The sequence below is a fragment of the Pelmatolapia mariae genome, linkage group LG3_W (genome assembly GCF_036321145.2).
Source record: "Pelmatolapia mariae isolate MD_Pm_ZW linkage group LG3_W, Pm_UMD_F_2, whole genome shotgun sequence".
In the NCBI taxonomy this organism is placed as follows: Eukaryota; Metazoa; Chordata; class Actinopteri; order Cichliformes; family Cichlidae; genus Pelmatolapia; species Pelmatolapia mariae.
In genome coordinates, this window is record NC_086229.1 from 76,914,222 (window position 1) to 76,933,367 (window position 19,146).

The window sequence follows — 19,146 nt, forward strand, 5'->3', positions numbered from 1 at the left end:
TTTCGTTACTAAATGTGCAGGATTATGTTTGCATGATAACCAACTGGGTCAGTAGATCAGGTTGCCTGGTTAAATAACGCTGGTTTTGATTAGTCTGTGAACTGTAGAGCTTTTTTATTATTATTGTTTTCACCCATATTCTAAATACTGTGAAAATATTATTATTTCTGGGGAAGCGTGTGTAAAAATGACAATACTTCCCGTTGTGAGAAAATATAAAAGAAAATCCAGGGTACTTGAACGCCCTGATACTACAGTGAAAATGTAAATAAGTCATAAATTAAGACAACAGTTCCAGTAAGTGAAACCGGGTCTATTGTTGCCCGCCCCGTCTTGCCTGTAAATCCCTCTCTCTTATAAATCATCGCTACTGCCCTCTAGCCCAGCACCCCCGCTCTAATGCTCGGACGCAAACGCTCGTCCGCGTGTGACGTGCTCGCGCCTGCGCTGTTTAAAAACGGCCGTCCCACGGGCGCTCGCCTCATCCAACGTTTCAGAGAGCAGAGAAGAGAGGTGTGAGTCAGTCAGCCAGCCAGCCAGTTCTCTAACCGCACAGAGTTCACGCAGAAAGGAGCTTCGGAGTTGCTTTGCGGTTACAGACAGCCGCACAGTTCTGTGCAGGATTGCGGAGTTCCACCTGCCCGAGATCACGGGACGCTACGGTTCACCTGAGCAGCGCCAAAACGTCGTTTGCATGAAACTGAAGCCAGGTAAGTTTCACGTCCTAACAAGTAATTTGGTTGTCTAATAGCGCTCTAAACGATATATAAAAACAACAATTTGATAAGTGTTGAAACTCTGCTGGGAATATCTGCTGAGCAAATATGGGAGGGTTTTCTCACAGCGTTTAGCAAGTTTTTAGCCCAAGTTTGGAGACACGTCGGGTGTAGCCGAACCCCGCTGCAAAATCAGGGCTTTTAGAGTTATTTCGTTTTTCTAATAATATTCGCCTCGCTGGCTAACTTTGAGTTATTTTCAATCATCTTTGTATTTTGGTTGTTAATTCGGCTTGGATGTATTGAGCGAACAACTGAAGCAATTGCTTACTCAGTCTTTTGTACAAAATAAGGAAAAATGCAAGCATCACAAAGCCTACGTGCCCTTTATTTTGAATGGAAAGTTATTCCGGGCATCTATGAACGTGTTCTGCGTGAAATAACCAGGCTCACATGCTCAGGGTAAATGTAAACAAAATGTTCTGTCCACTTCCAGAGATATTTGCATGAGCTATTTTTATATTTGCGTGCACGAGAAAACGACAGTGTATTCTGATGCACATGAAGTGCTACCTGGATGGAAATTTGGGATTACATTTCTCTGATTGTGCGTCAGAGACTTCGGTTAAATGCAAAACTGCCTGTCCTGCCTGTGAGTGTCTCGTGTGTGTGTGTGTGTGTGTGTGTGTGTGTGTGTGTGTGTGTGTGTGTGTGTGTGTGTGTGTTGACCCACACAATTAACTGTACCTGTCCATGTGTGCACTGGTCATATGTAACTGTACCAAAACCTGCAGGTTTGGGCTCTACCCTGGCTGTACTGTAGGCTGAACCTGCAGCTCTTTCATGAGATGACACACTTTCATAAGCATTTCATTGTGTTGCGGGAAAAGTGCTTAGGTGGGGGGGATGCAAAGCTGTTTCCTGCGCAGGGGTTTGAGCAACAATGGCCACCACCTTAGAACAGTCGGCGGTTCTCTGTGCGAGTCACTTCTGAGGAGGGAGCTAGGATGTTGAAAGAATGGCCAAGAAAAGGGAGAGGAAAAAATATAAGAAGCAACACAATGGAGAGCAGGCAGCTCTGTCGGTTTGTAGGATAGGAGAGACAATGGGTGGCCAGATGTGGTTGCATAAGACTTTTTTATTTTTTATTTTTCTGCAAGGTCACAAAAGCCTTTAAGTCCTCCCAGAAGTGGTGAAATTAAGTTTGCAATGCAGAGTTCGTTTTGAACATGGCCCTAGTGTTTGCCTATGTCACTTTAGCTTTTTTACAGTAATCTTCCATTCGTTCTGGCACGTTTCCAGTTCCATCATTGTGTTTGTTTGTTTCTTAAGAGTACAGTGACAGCAAAGCCCAAGGCAAACCTGTCTGTAAATATTTAATGGGTGCTGTCTGTCTGTAGGGACTGAATACTTCACTGACTGTGCAACTTCTGTAACCAAACCTGTTTGGTGACTTTGTCTGTTTCCCATTTGCGAGTTGTGATGACTTGTCTTTTTTTGCATCATAAGTGTAACCTTGTTTTTGTTACTTAATTTATTAGAAAGTACATAGCCTCTCATTTTGCCTGATTTATCCCCTACTCTGCTTATCGGTCGTCTCTGGATCTGCTAACGTCACCGTCTTCGTCTGCCTCATTTCAGATAAAAGCAGTGGATGCAGCCACGCTCCATTTAAAGGAGGGTGGAAGATTGGGAGACGCGCTGACGAGAACCCGATTACGACTAAAAGTTCCAAGCCCAGCCTGAAACGCATCATGTCCCTCAGCACCTTCCACCTCATGCAGACCCTGAAGAACTCCCCCGCCGAGCTGCGGCGCAGATTCCGCCGCGACCGGACGGAGTCCTTGTCCCACGGCGACCCTCTGTTCAAAGTGCACTACCTGGGGACGGAGAAGATCTTTTCTCTGGACCGGGAGCAAGCAGAGGAGGCCATTTCTCACTTGCTGGAGGGTATAGCGAACGGGAAGAAGCTCAGGAAGGATCACGCCCTTGTCGTGCGGCCCAGATACGTCGAGGTCAAGGAGCTGAGCACGGGTCGGCAGCTCACAAAGACCTACCTGCAGGACATTGCGTACTGTGCCGCCGATACCAACCGACCCAACGTCTTCTTGTACATCTGCAAGCACCGCGGGCAGCAGCTGCAGTGTCGGGTATTCTGGTGCAGCCGTGCGGAGCGGGCGCGGGACATGACCGCCTGTCTGGGACTTTCCTTCCAGCGGGCGATGAGCGACTGGCAGCAGACCGGCGTGGCCACAATGCCATCGGGAGAGGTGAAAGGAAAACTTGCAGAAGACTCATCCAATTCTACAGTCAAAGCAAAGAGCTCCACGCTGCCAGCCGGTTTGGGAAAAGGTGAGAATTCAACACTGCCACATAAAGTTGAACCAGGAAGACTTTAAACTCAAGCTAGCCTTATTTGGTGCCAACTTACCCAAACAATCACACAATGTGCTACTCTCAGATAATGACAACCTAGGCCTGTCTAGAGGTTGGCTTTCACTGTTAATAATTCAGCTGCAGTAGCCAAGCCAACATCCCTGACTCTCTCCTTTTCCTTTTCCTTCACAGTTCGCTGGAAGAAGAGAGGCTCTGTATCCCGCAGCCCCATGAGAGCAATCACCAGGAGAGGATCGTCCTCCGACAGTTTGAACTGAAACCTGTTCTTTTTTTACATTTTTTTTGTTTCAAGTCTGTCAGATGTGGGACCACTTTATTAACCCGATGACAACCTCGTTGAAGGGAAGAGACTGAAAAATACAATGAAGACCACAGTGGATGTTAATGAGACATGAGAAAGGTTCATATTTGGATATAAGGACTGGTCATGGGTGGATGCTGCCGTAATCAGTGAGGACCTGGAGATAGAAGATTGTTTTTCTTTTTGACTCGGCAGAGTTGCCTTTGGACTTTTGCAAGTGCAGAGTCCAACACGGCACAAGATACTGAACTGTGACTGGCCGCAAGGCTGTTTGAGGACTAGACTGGGACATACCCAAACTGTCTGTAATGGGTTTTTAATTTTGTTTTTGGGCTTGTTTGAAGTTCTGTTTGATGCTGAAGCCACCAAAGACTTTGATCTGCTGGAAAGAGACAGTTAAACTAACCAAGTACCTGCTCTTGGCTAAACAGTCCACCAGCAAAACTGGAAAAACACCACGAGAATCTGGAAGTCTCTTTTTTTTCTTTTTCAAGATTTATTTATATTTAAGTGACACATGTGACAGAGTCATGAAGTAGTGTTATTTTCTTTTTCAGCCTGTTCCATTAATGAGCTTCTGTTTTTTTTTTTGTTTTTTTTCTACTTTTGTAGTTGGATGAACAAATTTAAGACGACAAAGACAATGCGGGCATGTCATACCAAAGAAAAGTTGCTTTTTTTTTTTTCTTTCTTTCTTTCTTTCCCCCACCAAGTCTGTGATATGCATAATTAGTCTGAGCACATTCTAGTCCTTTTTAAGATGATCTCACTCAGGAAATTGAAGTTTTATTGATATGAGGTCAGTTTTCAGTGTAATGCATGCTGGAGGGAAAATGGACATTATCAGAATAGAGGTGTTAATAATAATAATAATAATAATAATTAAAAAAAAAAAAAGTCTCTGCTTAACCTGCAAAACAAAAAAAGGTCCTAATTGTCTTTAGCAATAAATAATTTGCATTTATGTGAGGGGCGGGGAAGCCTCAGCAGTGACTTGCGGGTTTGTTTGTGTCCCACACTGGGAACACTGTGTTCCTGTGTGAAGCCTGCGTGAGGAATGCCGGGCCATGCACCTGCATTCCAAATGGGGGGGAAACTTGAGATGAGGGGTGGCGGCGCCTTTCTTTCCTAGAAAAACCCCAAATTCTTCTTGTCCATCCGTGACTTTGCATATTGAGCAGCCTTGTCGGTAAACAGCACGGCGTGCTTTTTTTAAATTGCTCCTTCACATTAATAAAAGCCATAAAAGGTGCCAGAGTCCATTTAGAGTGACCGTTCTGGTCACACACGTGTGCCGTGTTGCATAACTTGTGCCATGGTGGTAATTTCTATCTCTAGGTTTACAAACATGAGAGACAGGAGGATAGTTGGTGAAGCCAGAGGTTACTGTTAACTCCATTTTCTGTTTTCTGACCAAAACTAAGCTACAAATGTCTTTTCTTTTTAAATAGGGAAGGTATTATTATTATATTTTTTTTTCCTGACTGATGTGCCACCAGGTTGTTATCAGTTAATTTTAACATGATGTACCTGACTTTTTAACTACAAACGGCACAAGCCTCATCTCAGAAAAGGCGTCGATGTGCCCGCTTTTAAGATGTATTTAACAAGTGTTCTGTTTTTATGTTGTCGTACATATTTAAATATGTATTTTATGGAATATTAAAAGTTTTTATAAAGCATTTGTTTGCCTGTGCATTTTGTACTCGTACTACTCTGACCCTCGATTAATCATTCTGTTTCCAGGCTTCCAGTTTTAAAATGCTATATTTGGTCTGAAGAAAACAGATTTAAGTATGTGGGGGTGGGTGGAGAGGAAGAGATCGAAGGTTTTAGGGGTTACGGGGCAGCACATTTGGAGGTCCTGGGATTTATTTAGAATTTTAGTCATGTGACTCATTTCCCAGGGTTTCTCTATTTCTCTAGTTCTTTCACATTGTTAAAGTCTGACACCTGCAACCAAAGGTGATTAATCTCCATCTGCATGGGTTACTGCAGCGTGTGAGCACTTCATGCCTCACTTTGGGGGGGGGGAAAAGTGAAGAAGTCCATATATTTTGGACTTAACTGTAATGTTTTAAACATTTTCCTAATGATACAGAGCTCCCCGATAGCCTGCTTCTGCTTCCTTCCTATTTTGTACCATGGCATGATTTACAGTTCAAAATTATCCTTATTTCTCTCATACTAGGCTTCGTGCAGCCCCTCAGCTCATCGTCTGTACCAACAAAATACTTTAGCCCCTCCCCCTTTAAGCCATCTTTCTCTTGATTGGCTGCCCCATGCAAACAGAAGCACCAAGCACTTAGAGCACTCTGATTTCTGAGCGTTTGGCTCACAAGGATTACTAGTCCATAAGGTGGTCTCCTCATCTGAAGGATGTTTAGCATGAGCATCCACCAGTGTAACAGTGTCTGTGTAAACATAAGCATCAAAGACTCCCTTTAGACCTATCTGCTGTATTTTTGTTCCTACATTAATAAAAGGCCAGCTAGGGGGATTTTATCTTGATGTAGCTCACAGTGTATACAAACAATCAGAATCACTCTTCTGCAGAAGAGCCGTGCACCGCGGCGCTGCCGGAGCTCTCTCTAAGTCGCTGTAACTCGAGCAGGGAGTGTACATGAAGACGCCTGAGAGGCTTCACCTCTTCCACCACTGAAAGGAAGAAAAAAAAAAAAAACATCATCACGGACACTCAGCAATGCTCTTAAATGATTATGTATCCAAGCTAAGTATGTTAGGAGAAAGGCTTCAGGTTTCATGCCTTTAAAATATAGCTAAACAGCACCACCTGCTGGTATAGTAAACCAAGCGTGATAAAGGTTCGCACCTTTATCATAATGCAACTCGTCCCGGTTGCCGTAAACCACGTACATCTCCAGGAAGTTAAGGAGAGCTCCCGTGACGAGAAAGCGTTCGGCGAGAGGAAGACTTTTGATGTAACGCATGTCCAGGGCGAACGGGTTGGACGGACAGGGAACGGTGCAGAGACACACCAGCTCACTGACAATGTCCCACACACGAATTGCTGACAAAGGACAAAAGAAAGAAAAGTTTTATGTTTTTATTGTAAGATGTCATGCACTGCACATAAACATATATGCATTAACCAAAGCACTAGCAGCCTTTTTCCACGGCCCTAATCCACCGTGAATACTAATCTCCGCGAGGCTCGAGCTGCAGCACAGACACATCTGCATCTGATTTAGCTCATGGAAAATGGTGTAATTATTGAATCAGTGCACTGAAACAATAACTTTCTCCTGTTAGGATTCCACACATTGTTTCCATACCTCGCGTCTGCCAGTCTGCAATGGACTTGAGTTTCATGGGCGTGTCTTTGACCATCGAATCTGTGCCGCCGATGTTGACTAGGCGCTCGTGATTGGAGCGTATCCACGCGTAGGGGCGTCCGTATTTGACGTAGCCGGCCAATAGAAACAGAGTGCAGTTCACCTCCTGTTAGAGGGGGACAAAGTGTGGGCTGCAAGGCTGAGTGAGCAATTTAAATAACAGAGGCAAGAGAAGAACGCTTATACTGGCTTCTGCACATCGCCTCCTTGCAGGTACTTACGGGTACTGCTATCTCCCTTTCACTGGGAGATGCTGGGAGAAGATGCTCCTCGATGCAGGCCTCCCCCTGACTGCAGAAAGAGCTTGAATGATTTATCAGTTTCATGCAAACTTGGAGAGCCAGTAGGAAGTTCCTACACATACTTCCACATCTAAATCCTCTTACATGTATTATCTTTTACCCAGTTAGGAGGAGATTACTTTCCACAATGCACAATAAAAAATACTGCAATTCTTAAAATGCCTCAAACAACCCAAGCACATACGTGTTACTATCCACACGCACACACAAACTTGCAGTCAATCACCTGGCAGTCTGTGGCTGTGTCTTGGTATGTGACTGGGAGCCTCGTGGGCCCGGAGGCTCCCCGGGCAGGGGGGAGCTGCTACGGCTGGCCAGACTGGGAGAGCTGCTGCTGGGAGAGACATCACTGCTGTTACAGCTGCTGGTAGAGGAGTAGGAGGAGGCTCTGGACACCATAAAGCCTGGGGAACGCCAACCCTGCGAACGAAAATAAAGGGAAGGGGAGAGAAAGCTGCTGTAGAAGTCATAGATGTGCCCTAGATAAGACAGTGAGATTGGGAGGTGTGTGAATGTTTCACTTGGACTGTACTGCCAAAAGTATTTACTCACCCATCCAAACCATTGAATTTTGTAAAAATCGAGCACCTAGACATGCAGACTGCTTCTATAAACATCTGTGAAAGAATGGGTCACTCTCAGATCAGCGAATTCCAGCTTTGTACTGTGATAGGATGTCACCTGTGCAACCAGGCCAATTGTGATATTTCCACACTACTAAATATTCCACAGTCAAGTGTTAGTGGTATTATAACAAAGTGGAAGTGGAAGAGCGGGTTCAACGAGTGACCTCCGCACATAGTCAACAACTTTCTGCAGAGTTAAGATGTGTTCTGTGGAGTGGCGATTCACGCTTCTCCGTCTGGCAATCTGATGGAAGAGTCTGAGGTTGGCGATTGCCAGGAGATGGTACTCGATGGTGTCTGACTGCACTGTGCCAAATGTAAAATTTGGTGTAGGGGATTATGGTGTGGGCTCGGCCCCTTAGTTCCAGTGAAAGGAACTCTTAATGCTTCAGCATACCAAGATATTTTGGACAATTTCATGCTTCCAACTTTGTGGGAACAGTTTGAGGATGGCCCCTTCATGTCCCAACATGACTGCACACCAGTGCATGAAGCAAGGTCCATAAAGACATGGATGAGAGAGTTTGGTGTGGAAGAACTTGACTGGCCTGCACAGAGTCCTGACCTTAACCCGACAGAATACCGTTGGGGTTAATCAGAGCGGAGACTGTGAGCCAGGCCTTTTCCTCCAACATCAGTGTCTGACCTCACAAATGTGCATCAGGAAGAACGGTCAAAAATTCCCATAAACACTCCTGAACCTTGTGGAAAGCCTTCCCAGAAGAGTTGAAGGTGTTATAGCTGCAAAGGGTGGGTTGACATCATTTTAAATGCTAGGGCTTAAGAATGGGATGTCACTCAAGTTCATATGCGTGTGAAGACAGATGAGCAAATACCTTTTGGCAGTATAGTGTATATAATCACCCAGTTTCTCTACAGAAACTCACCAGATCCTCATTAACAACTGTCAGCAGCAACTCCTCTTTCCCCCTGAGCCATGGCTGGAAGTATTTAAAACCCTGCAAAGGAAGCAACGTGATTTTGTGATTTTGCGAGAGATGAGCAGAGCGTGCACGCACATGCTGGTGTGGCCAAACCTGCAAGGATCCGAGCAAAGCAAGGTCACCGAGGAAGTGCTGCAGTTTCCTCTTCTGCTCCCTCTCTCGTTTCTGTTCACACATGCACACAGACAGCACAGCGATCTGAACATAACGATAAAAATGACGGCACCACTCCAGCGGGCATCAGCACCCTCTCCCTGCCTAGTATCATAGCAACACTTGCAACGCCTCCTCCTCATCCTGCAGGAGCACCCTGCACCCCCATCAATAACAGTGACAATAAACCCTCCGTTTGTGAAATGAGTCAAAGCACGGACACACGCTGAGAACAAAGAGTGGCATGCTGATATAAAAATGGATCGGGCTGCTCTAAAATCGCACTGATTCACAAACCCCTCACAGCTCATCATGAGGTAAACGGTACTCACACCGGAGCTGCTCATCTTAGGCCAAACTGCGGGCGTCGTCGTCTCCCTCACAGGCGCGCATGCTGTGTTTCTATAAGCTGCTGCATGTCAGCATTGAGCCGTGTATTCTGCTGCTTAACGCCACTTCGTTTCTGGATGAACGCTTACAGACTCGCACAAAGAGCCTCGGCTTTCAGCGGGTGTTGCCTTTATTGGTCCGTCAGTAGCATCAAGTTGGGGGTAAATGGGGGAACTGAAGCCCCTAGCGGCCGTATCGCCGTACTGCAAGTAAGCTATAACTTTATAGAACTGATGCTTGAAACACAAAAATAAATAAATATGAAGAAAATGTTTTTGACTTAGCTCAGTGGTCAGTTCATTAGGTACACCCTTTCGACTGCTTGTTAATATATATATATAAGTATCTAATTAGCCAATCACATGGCAGCAACAGAATACATTTAGACATGCAGTTATGGTCATGGTGAGCTGCTGAAGTTCAAACTGAGAATCTAAAGGGGATTTAAGTGACTCTAAACATGCCACGGTTGTTGGTCAGAACTGCTGATCTGTAGAGGCCTGAAAAGCACTGGACATTTTCTCTGGAAGGAAATATTTTGTTGATGCCAGAAGTCAGAGGAAAACACACAACAGCAGGCTACAGGACTTAATGTGTGTGCCTATAATGAATGAATGAATTAGAGTATATGATGGGCCTGGGAGGCAAAGAAGTCACCATCAGGTGACTTTATGTAAGAGTGAAGTCAGACATTTGAATCAAAACCATCATTTTATTCCGATTCAACAGGCACAGCAAATTCACATCTGATCAACAAATCAACACATGTGCAAAAAGAGCATTAGTGAACAGTGCAGCAAAGGATAAAGAGGCTTTATATTGTGCTGCTGTGATTTATCTAAAGCTTGGTGATCTTCACAGAAGACAAAGGAAAGCTGAGCCTAAAAGTTCCTGGAGACAAAGTGAACAAAGAAGGTCCTGATCTCTTTGGGGGAGATGGTCACAGTGAAATCATCATCTTGTCTCCGCTGCTGTTTGTTGTCTAAAGGAGAGAGAAAGTAAAAATGGGTAAAGGGATTATTTTTGTTTTGTTTTTCATAAAAACTGAATCAGTTCAGATATAATCTGTGTTTCTCACCTTTTTCCAAGTTATCTGCAGTTTTCCACTTCCACCTCTGCAGACTGGCGATATCCCAGGTCCCTGTCAGAGAACGCTCCTCCACACCCTTCACTTCGCCCATGCCTTGCAGAGCTTCCTGTTCACCATTGTAAAAAAACAAAATAAACAAGAGTCAAAAAAAGAAAAAAGAAAAAAAGGAAAATCCCAACTTTTTCATTTGTCAGTATGAAGTTTTCCTTTTATCTGCACCTTTAAGTTTATGGTGACTGGCTTCGAAAGCTCGGGGTCCTCTCCCTCTTCGAAGAGATGCATAATTCTCAACAGGATCCGATCATAGTCTGGCTGCGAGTGCAAATCTTTACCTGGATGTAGGCCACACGGAAATTAAATCAAACAGTGGAAATCTGTAAAATAGTAAATAAAAACTAGCCCACAGTTTCTCACAGCTGACCTGACTGTATGTGGCTGAGGTGAACGCTGTGATTGGAGCAGTAGTTCCACCCGGGGATGCTGAGGCTGAGCAGGTGGAGGTTGGGCGGCAGAACAACCGAACGCAACGGAGAACCACGCTTGGGCTCCTTCACCTGCCAGGGCTTCTCTGTGTGTACAAGAGTTAGAGAAGTGGTGTGAAAGGTTGAAATTAAGCTGCTTGTATGGACATTTTACTGATGTGACAATGAAAACCACAGATGAGGATGATGACTCGCAGGGTTGTAGTAGTGGTCAGATGTTTATATCCACTCATCATAGGCATGAATGTCATGGTAATTTGGGAATTAGCATGACATTCAGGCCCACCACTGTATGTGGTAAACACTTACGAGGCTGGTCTATGGGCATGACGACAGGTCTGTGCTGCAGCTGCACTGCCTCCCTTTGGTACAGCTTCGAGGTGGCGCTCACAGAGCCCAGCATCATCCACAGCGTGGGCCTCACAACAGAGCTGTCATTTAGAGTCAGGTTGTACCCGAGGTTCCACTGCAAGTTGTTCCAAAGCCGGCGATGGAGCATAACCTGGAGCAGAAGACGAGATGTTAGGTTGCCTTCTGGGTGAAGGGGCTGCACAGCCAGCTTGTTTGCACGTCTTTTTGTTTTCTATACCTCCAGTTGTCCGTCAGTTTGGCTCGACACACCGTGAGCTCTGTCGCTGACGAGCACCAGCCTGCTGAGGTCATCCTCAATGTAAGCCGTGCGCACCATAGGGAAGTAGTTCTGCAAAACGTGTCATATATAGATTATTTGACATGTTGCACTAAAATGTCTCAAGAAAGGCATTCCTGAAAACACCCACTCGTGCTAAAGTGTTGTTTGTGAATTTCCTGTATGTCCTCTTCATCATCTGATAGCCATTGTCGTCCGAGTACAGAGTCCTGTTGTTCTTCACTGAGGTGCTGGTCCTGAGTACAACCTCTGTGTTGAGGCTGAGTGGGCCCAGAGAGTAGGTCTGCTCCAGCCTGTGACACGGTAGCTTGGTCCCAAAGCATTCTGGGACACGAGTGGTAATTGAGTAGGCGTAGTCTTTATCACTCTCCTCTCTAGAACATGGAAGATTTCAAAATGTGAGCATGATCATAACAACTAGTGGTAGTTTTAGCAGTAAGAGAAGAGCAAGATAACTCCCATAACAAAAAATATAACCTAAATGGATGATAAACTACTTGTCACTGCTGCTCACCTGTAGAAGTACTGCCTGATCTCAGTGACAATCTTCCCTGGGATTATCTCCATTTCCACAGCCTTGTAAGCCCGCACAGCTGAACCATTAGCGCTGAAGATATAGTTATCAGAAATTGGCCCTGCTTTTACGTCTCCATTGGCATCATATTCCCAGAAATCCTGTGTGATCATTACTCTCCTTTTCTCCTCACTGCCGTGGATGAAAAGAGTTGCAGAAACGCGTGAAAACAACTTCTGTTCATTGAAGTATGACAGCTGAACAAGAGGAATGGACTGATGGAGGCTTAAACTCTTACAGATAGGTGATGCTGTGCAGTAGATTGGTGTCCTGGTCGAACAGGAGTTCGTAACATTGGCTGAAAACAGGAAGTAGTCGCCTCCCTGCTTTCGCCCGGTCCTTCACACCGCGTCTCTCAAATGAAACGGCTTTAGCTTCATAAGCCTTGGAATTCTCTGGGAATTTAATTAAGTATTTACTGTACTGAAGGCCTCCAAGTTCCACCACGATGAAAAGGTCGTAGGTCGCATTGGAGTGTGCTGACCCCTGGATCTGAAAGAGAGAGGGGAAGAGTTGAGATTAATACGTACAAATGCAGATAAAACTGCTCATTTAGGAAAAATGAATCACTTGACTCTTAGTTGGTCTGATATAATTAAAGAGGACTTGATGGCTAATGCTACCAACTTTAGCTATGTAGATGCTTCTATACTTGCTGATACACTGTGCTTTAGCATTGTTTACTATCAAGATATGGTACTGTACAAAAGTGTTGAGTCATCCCTCTTTTTTTTTTCTTTTTTTTTTTTAAATAGATACATTGTATCTGACAATTTTCACACCAATGCTTGTTTATTAAGCCACTGACCTATAAATCATTTCAGCATAAAAGACATCTAACTTAGCGAATGAAACAGTGTTTCGTCTGCACATAACAGACAATTTAGCACAGAACCAGCAGCCTGTCAGAAAAAACACATAATTTTTTTCCCCATTTTTTTAGCTGAGTCCATGATAAATGCCAAAGATAACACATAAAGTAGTATTTTTGCATCAACAAGATGATCCCAAAGAGATATTAGCAGAAAACCTATCTCAGCATGATATCTCAGTACATCCTTAAAGAACTTGAGGAAACTGAATAAATGCAGGATAAAGGCCTTAAAAGCTATAAGCAGCAGATGAAGAGTATCTGAGAATCATAACCTTAAGAAATATGCAAAACCCCCAGTAAAGACCTTTTAGAGCACCTGAGAGATCAGGACCAGCAGGTACTCCATCTATTATAAAAGTGATGATACTCCCCATCATATACTGCATTTTCATGCATGTTTGCACATTTCTGTAAATCTCTGCATATATTTCCCATTCACCTATCAACATATAAAGAAACCATCAAAACAACAGTACCTGCGCAGGGACGGGCTGTCCATCATCATCAAACACGGCTGCGCTCGGCTGCGTCACGGTTACGTTGACGATTGTGGTGATGTTCCACGCCAAAGGGTTATAAACGATGACATGCTGCTCCAAAGCCTGATCAACATCTGCTACAGAGCAAATCGATGAGCAGTTTACTTCCTTCTTGACTTTTACATGCGAAGACATGCACTGGCTAAAGTGCTCTGTTTAGCTCAGTTAATTATTATAAAAACAATTTTTGTTAAAGTGAAAGCACTGCAGAAATATCAGATTATTGAAACCTTTTGTAGGGTAGCGCTCGCCAAGGATGCTGGGACTCTCGAGGTTGTGGGGCAGCAGAAAGAGAGCAGCTAGGAGCTCCTCTGCTCCCATCATGGCCTGCAGGAGATGCTGCAGGTACATGTCAGCCACTTTGGGAGACTCCGTGCCAGTGATGCCATCATGATGCTGCACCTGGAATACCACACCACTCCAAACTGAATGTTCGAACTTAATTACAGAGAAGTATTTAGCATGATGATTGCTTTGCCTTCTAATCCGTATATATTTATTGGACCTTCAATGTTATGCAGTATTTGTTATTTCACTATTTTTCAGGAGTACCTCAGAAACAGCCCAGCGCAGCGCTCTGAGTTTGTCCAGGGCCCAGTCCTTGGCCACAGGTCCATCTGGGAAGCTGATTCGGTAGCGGGTGAAGAGGGTCTCTGCTGCGTACAGCCTGGAGCTGGCCTGTCGTGCCACGCCTTTGAGGACGTTTCTGGAGGCGTAAAACCCCGTCCACGCCTGGTAGGGCTCTAAAAAGTGCGACACATTTCCAATTTACATGAAGTTTGTACGAGACAGCGTGTCGTGTGTTCAAATACACAGTACTCTATATGAAGAGCACCTCTTCACGGTTTTGTGTTAGGATATCGATTTCTTACCAGTTGAATATGGCAGGAAGTCTTCACTCCCACGCACCTCCCAGGTTAGATTTGATTGGTAGATGGCCTGGAAGTATTCACTCAGAGTGGCGTACTGGACTGTTACCCCAAACTCTTTGCTGTTCTGGTTGATGTACTTCATCAGAGGGTCCATGTTGTTAAACTGTACTGATGAGTTGTAGAACTGCTTGTCACAGCCCTAAAACATAACGGTCGCACATGTGACTGGGCTGTTTCACAAAACTATCACCCAAACCTTAGATACGTTTACCATAGACTGTATATAAAAGATGGACACTTCCACAGTAGAGTCCTACTTTGAAACTTTGTTTTGAAGTTTCCCATTTTTTCTTTGTAACAGATCATTATTTGGAAAAGAGAGTGAAGCGGTAAGTCATCAGCTAACAATTTCTAGCTTGATTAGGGTCATAGTCTCTCTGAACAAATAAAAGATTGCTTCTTTTATGGTTTATTGGTGCAGATACCCACACCAAGCAACATTATTTCTCAGATAACATCTTTAAAAACAACAAAAGAAGTTCTTTAGTTTTGTATTGCAAGCTTTAAATATGCTTCTAATCCAAAGTTTGACATTTCTACAAAGAGGTTTGTAAGAATTTACTCACTTTTTGGAGCTCGCCTTTTTGGGGGTTTTTGGGGAACTGCATTTCATTCATCCCTTAAGGTTGTTACTTGGATTTGATACAAGATGGATGGATGGGTGGATGATTTACAGTTCTTTTTGACTTACCCATGGCCAAAGCACATGATTAGTTCTAAACCACGCTGCTCTCTGCTTGATGTTCTCCACCATGGTCTTGGCGTAAGCATGGACTGTCTCCTTGGTCACAGGTAGGCTCATGTTGGGGTAAATTCCATCTTTAGGTGGGTCCGGAAACAAGGCAACTCCATTCCAATAGAAACCAGACCTGAGACATGAGAGGAAGAACAAGAATAGTTATTAAAGATATACCGTATTAATGACGACCACAAATGTAACATAAAGCAGCAGAGAAGCTAAAAATGAAGCACCGGTTGGAGAATGGCAGGTAGGATGGAGTGCAATAGCTGAACTGGTCCATGGTGTGAGTGAAGATCTCTTGCTGTGATTTCAAAGAGGGAGAGCCTCGCCATACAAACTGCAGTTTCTGTGTTAGAAAACATAAAACTAGATTAGCTATAAATATTTGGACCACAGATTGAGACGACCATGTGACTGTTGTTCTTATGTTGCGCTACCTTGTTTTTCTGCATGGTATCCTTAAGGTCATAGTCAATGCGAGAGATGAGATGTGCATTGAATCCAGCCAGGGCAAACAGTACAGGGGTGGTGGCAGAGGCTCCGAAAGGATCCACATGCCATGAGAACTGAGGACGCACCCCAAAGGTCTCATACAGGAAGCCGTGACCCTCTGAAACATCAGGGAGGTTCTCGGTTACTATATACTGTGGATTTTTCCTTCCCGCTGTCACCAAGCGCTTACTTATATGCTGTCACTTGATCATTGGTTTGTTCACATTTTTAGAACCACTGTAAGTTATTGCTGCAGCTGTGGACTGAAGGAGCAGGAAGTGTGTGGCATTACCCATCATCTGCAAGATGTCATCGTCCAGGTCAGTTACAGCCTCATCGTGCATCACTTGACCTCCGATGATGAACTCAAGACGACCTTCTTTGATAAGCTGTCGTACCTGGAGAGAAAGAGAGATGTGTTTGCACAAAAAAACCCACAGCAGGGTTAATTTGAGAGAAAACAGCTTGGATGTTTAATTTCTGGGGCGTTATCGTGTGCCTTCCATTGTCACGTAGCCGTGAATACATGTCCTCACCTGTTTCTTTTGTGTGACCGAGGCCACGGTGTCCCACCAGAGACGGAAAAACTCCTGCTCCACAGCGATGAACCTGCGCTCTTTAACCTTTGACAGCTCCTCAGTCACACTGCTGTACACATTAGCTGCATAGGCGTGCATACTCTCCTGCACTCACATTTATAAACACATTTACCCAGATTAAAGCCGAATCTGCGCGTTATATGCATCTCAAGTTTTTAGCCGGGTTAAAGACACCTACCTGGATAGTGTACACCCAGCCAACATCCATGTGACTGTGAGGGATCACAAATGTCTGAATCGGCTCTTCTTGCCCTGCCACTCCATGCGAGAACCAGCAGCAAACAGCAAACACGACAGCCGCTACAAATCCCATCTTTGAATCCCATACGAGAGAAGACGGCTTAGATAACTTGGCTGACTTCCTTATTATTGTTGTGCTGCGGCATGTGACTCTGACGACGGAAGCCCAGACACGCCAAACCGCCGACTTGTCGTGTCGCCTTTTTTTAAAGGCACCAGTGACCTTTTCACCGGAAGCAGTCAGTGTAAACAGTGCGCACGTTTGGAGGTGAGAGCGATATTTTTCTACCCAGCAGAGAAAATGTCTAAAAACACGAGAATAATGTTGGTGTTTGGAGGGTTTGTGACGGCGGTTGCTGCCGCGTTTTACCCCATATTTTTTTACCCCCTCACACACAAAGACGAGTACAGTAAGTAGGCTTTCTTTGCTTTCATTTAGTTACACAATTAGTTTAGAAAGCCTGGCCTAATGTCGTTTATAATTCTCCTTAGTTACGGCTGAGCTAAATGTCATTGTACTCCACAAATGATAAGCAGTCCGTGTAGGTTTGTTTAGCTTAGCTAGCATAAAGAGTGCCATTGAGGTAACTCATTTAATCTAACCCATATATTCAGTTAGAGCGCCTGTTAGAGTCAAAGGTGATCATGAACATTATTTGACTTGAATAAATCCAGCTACTACGTTTATTACTACTACATTTCTTCCCTGTTTTAAAAGGAGTTATGTCAGCTAAGACAAACATAGTCCTTATCAGGTACATGGAGAGCTGTCGTCTTGACATACATGGGACATGAAGACAGTACAGACTGGTAATAACCAGCTGTAGTGTTTAAAAAAAAAAAAAAAAAGGAAATTGTTTATATCAATGACTTTAGCTGCAAGTTGGTGGTTTTTTTCCCATACATTTACCTAAATTGCTCTGTTATTCTGTCCTTGCTAGGAGAAGTCCAAAAGGTGAATCGGGCAGGGATCAACCAGGCAGATGTGCAGCCGGCAGGTAAGTGTGCTTTGTAGATTTGATCTGTTATTAGCTTGTTTGTACAGCTTGCATACTGTACATACAAATTCATGAATTACAACATATATCTTAAGGGTAAAGGGGATTGCTATTGTTATATTTGCTCCTCATTTCTTTATATTTTGCAACAAAAATGGGAAATGTCTTCAGTAAGTCATTGTGCAAACGTACATGATAGTACAGTATATAAAGGCAAAAACAAAGTTTGTACAATCCTACTGAGTTCGAAAGTCACTATTTGGTATGACCACCTTTATTCTTCATCAAAGCCTGAACTCTCTTAAGGAATACAGTTTTATTTATATAGCACTAAATCACAACAGCAGTCGCCTCAAGTTAGCTTTCTTGTCATTTCTTTAAGTAGTCTTCAGGAATAGTTCTCCAGGCTTCTTGAAGGACATTTAAAGCTCTTCTTTGGATGTTTCTGCCTTTTGTTCTGTTGTCTGTTAAGATGATCTCACACTGCTTCAGCAATGTTGAGGTCCAGCGTCTGGGGAGGCCAATCCATGACTGATAGACTGATACAGTCTATATATGTGTGTGATTATTATTAATGAGAGCTCTCTGTCTCTGTGTCTCTTTTTTTGTCTGAAGGTATGAAGATATGGTCTGATCCATTCAAGCCTGCGAGCAAATGATGACCACAGTGACCCCTTCACTGAGACGCTGCTGCAGACTCTGAGTACAGAGTGTCTTTTTGATATGTGTTTGGTGTGTGTGAGTGAATGACTGTTGAGTGATAAGTTACCTGTTAAATAAACTATAATCGACTACTTAAGAACCCAAACGTGGATATCTTTTTATTATATTGTGTTTAGACGGAGGACGGCTAGCTACACAGAAGCACAGATACAAAACAATGGCTGTTTTGTTTTTACCCTAAATTCAACCTAGAGCCACCTGCTGGTCTCCTGTTGCCCACATGAGGGCGCACCACTCCTGTGTGTTCCCGCTAAAGGCAGTGGACTGTGTAATGTCTTGTTTGTGCATCTGAGATATTTTGGAAAAACCATTGTATTTCCAAAAAAGCTTTGCTCTGGTATGAAGCCTGTAGGAAATTATAATAAAATGCAGTGGTTTGTTTACCCATCTCATTCACAGGAATCCCTTTTGACATTTTATTTTGATTTAGTTGATGTGAGAGTCATTAAATCGGTTCAGCAGATGAGGGACAATGTCCAGCAATGTGCGGTATCATCTTCCAAAATGGAAACAGTAGAGACAGAGTTATTCCAGGACACATCACACTGTATTATCATTTCCCTGTCACGCAGGCGGGGTTTAACTGTTGCTGTTTAAATGACATGTGACTGGCTATGTTTTGCCCATAGGCTGAAAGGACAGGGCACAGCTCCACGATCGTCTTGTTCAAATCCTACTCGATGTGATCCAGACTGGCTTTACGAGTCAACGGGTGCTGTAAAAGCAGAGAATTCCAAAACTACCATTTTTTTCCCCCTCCTGTACTTTTGTGGTTTCCTGACATTGACCAGCATCCCCCTTTCAGAGTTTGGTCCATCAAAGTCCTTCTGGAAGAAAGATAGATTAAGAAAGAACTAAAGCATGTGTTTATGGTCCTTCAGAGATGGGGCATATTTAAAGTTGCCCTTAAATCTTTCACAGTCCTCGATGTAGCCTGTACTTTCGAGCTTTTAGGGCCATTCGCGAGGCCCGCTGCCAGCAAAACTGACAGCGCAGGCCAGCAACGGCCACTCTCCTTCACAACCCC

At 44.1% G+C, this 19,146-nt stretch overlaps 4 protein-coding genes across 5 annotated transcripts; 2 read left to right on the forward strand and 2 right to left on the reverse strand.

The window, feature by feature from the left end:
- The first annotated feature begins 498 nt into the window (after positions 1-498).
- On the forward strand, positions 499-5,096 carry si:dkey-19b23.8 (uncharacterized). The gene is made up of 3 exons (XM_063469928.1): positions 499-710; positions 2,358-3,068; positions 3,285-5,096. The coding sequence occupies exons 1-3, from the start codon at positions 695-697 to the stop codon at positions 3,368-3,370; spliced, it is 813 nt and encodes a 270-aa protein (XP_063325998.1). The 5' UTR covers positions 499-694; the 3' UTR covers positions 3,371-5,096.
- A 106-nt stretch (positions 5,097-5,202) lies between these two features.
- Positions 5,203-9,334, reverse strand: si:dkey-19b23.7 (uncharacterized). Its single transcript, XM_063469927.1, has 8 exons — positions 9,128-9,334; positions 8,736-8,807; positions 8,586-8,657; positions 7,299-7,492; positions 6,992-7,061; positions 6,711-6,876; positions 6,248-6,445; positions 5,203-6,072 (listed from the first exon to the last, which is right to left on the reverse strand). The coding sequence occupies exons 1-8, from the start codon at positions 9,140-9,142 to the stop codon at positions 5,957-5,959; spliced, it is 903 nt and encodes a 300-aa protein (XP_063325997.1). The 5' UTR covers positions 9,143-9,334; the 3' UTR covers positions 5,203-5,956.
- Positions 9,335-9,897: 563 nt separating this feature from the next.
- man2b2 (mannosidase, alpha, class 2B, member 2) lies at positions 9,898-16,560 on the reverse strand. Of its 2 annotated transcripts, none has more exons than XM_063469921.1 (19): positions 16,337-16,560; positions 16,096-16,242; positions 15,852-15,957; positions 15,505-15,677; positions 15,298-15,413; positions 15,017-15,194; positions 14,266-14,464; positions 13,946-14,136; positions 13,624-13,795; positions 13,331-13,467; positions 12,219-12,472; positions 11,921-12,112; positions 11,537-11,780; positions 11,347-11,457; positions 11,067-11,259; positions 10,697-10,843; positions 10,495-10,607; positions 10,264-10,381; positions 9,898-10,167 (listed from the first exon to the last, which is right to left on the reverse strand). In XM_063469921.1, exons 1-19 carry the CDS (start codon positions 16,469-16,471, stop codon positions 10,067-10,069), a joined length of 3,027 nt encoding a protein of 1,008 aa, XP_063325991.1. In that variant the 5' UTR covers positions 16,472-16,560; the 3' UTR covers positions 9,898-10,066. The 2 variants fall into 2 exon arrangements, with proteins under 2 accessions (XP_063325991.1, XP_063325992.1); XM_063469922.1 differs by having other exon boundaries at positions 13,331-13,470.
- A 37-nt stretch (positions 16,561-16,597) lies between these two features.
- Positions 16,598-18,198, forward strand: smim20 (small integral membrane protein 20). Its single transcript, XM_063469930.1, has 3 exons — positions 16,598-16,808; positions 17,340-17,396; positions 18,012-18,198. Exons 1-3 carry the CDS (start codon positions 16,700-16,702, stop codon positions 18,053-18,055), a joined length of 210 nt encoding a protein of 69 aa, XP_063326000.1. The 5' UTR covers positions 16,598-16,699; the 3' UTR covers positions 18,056-18,198.
- The last annotated feature ends 948 nt before the right edge of the window (positions 18,199-19,146 follow it).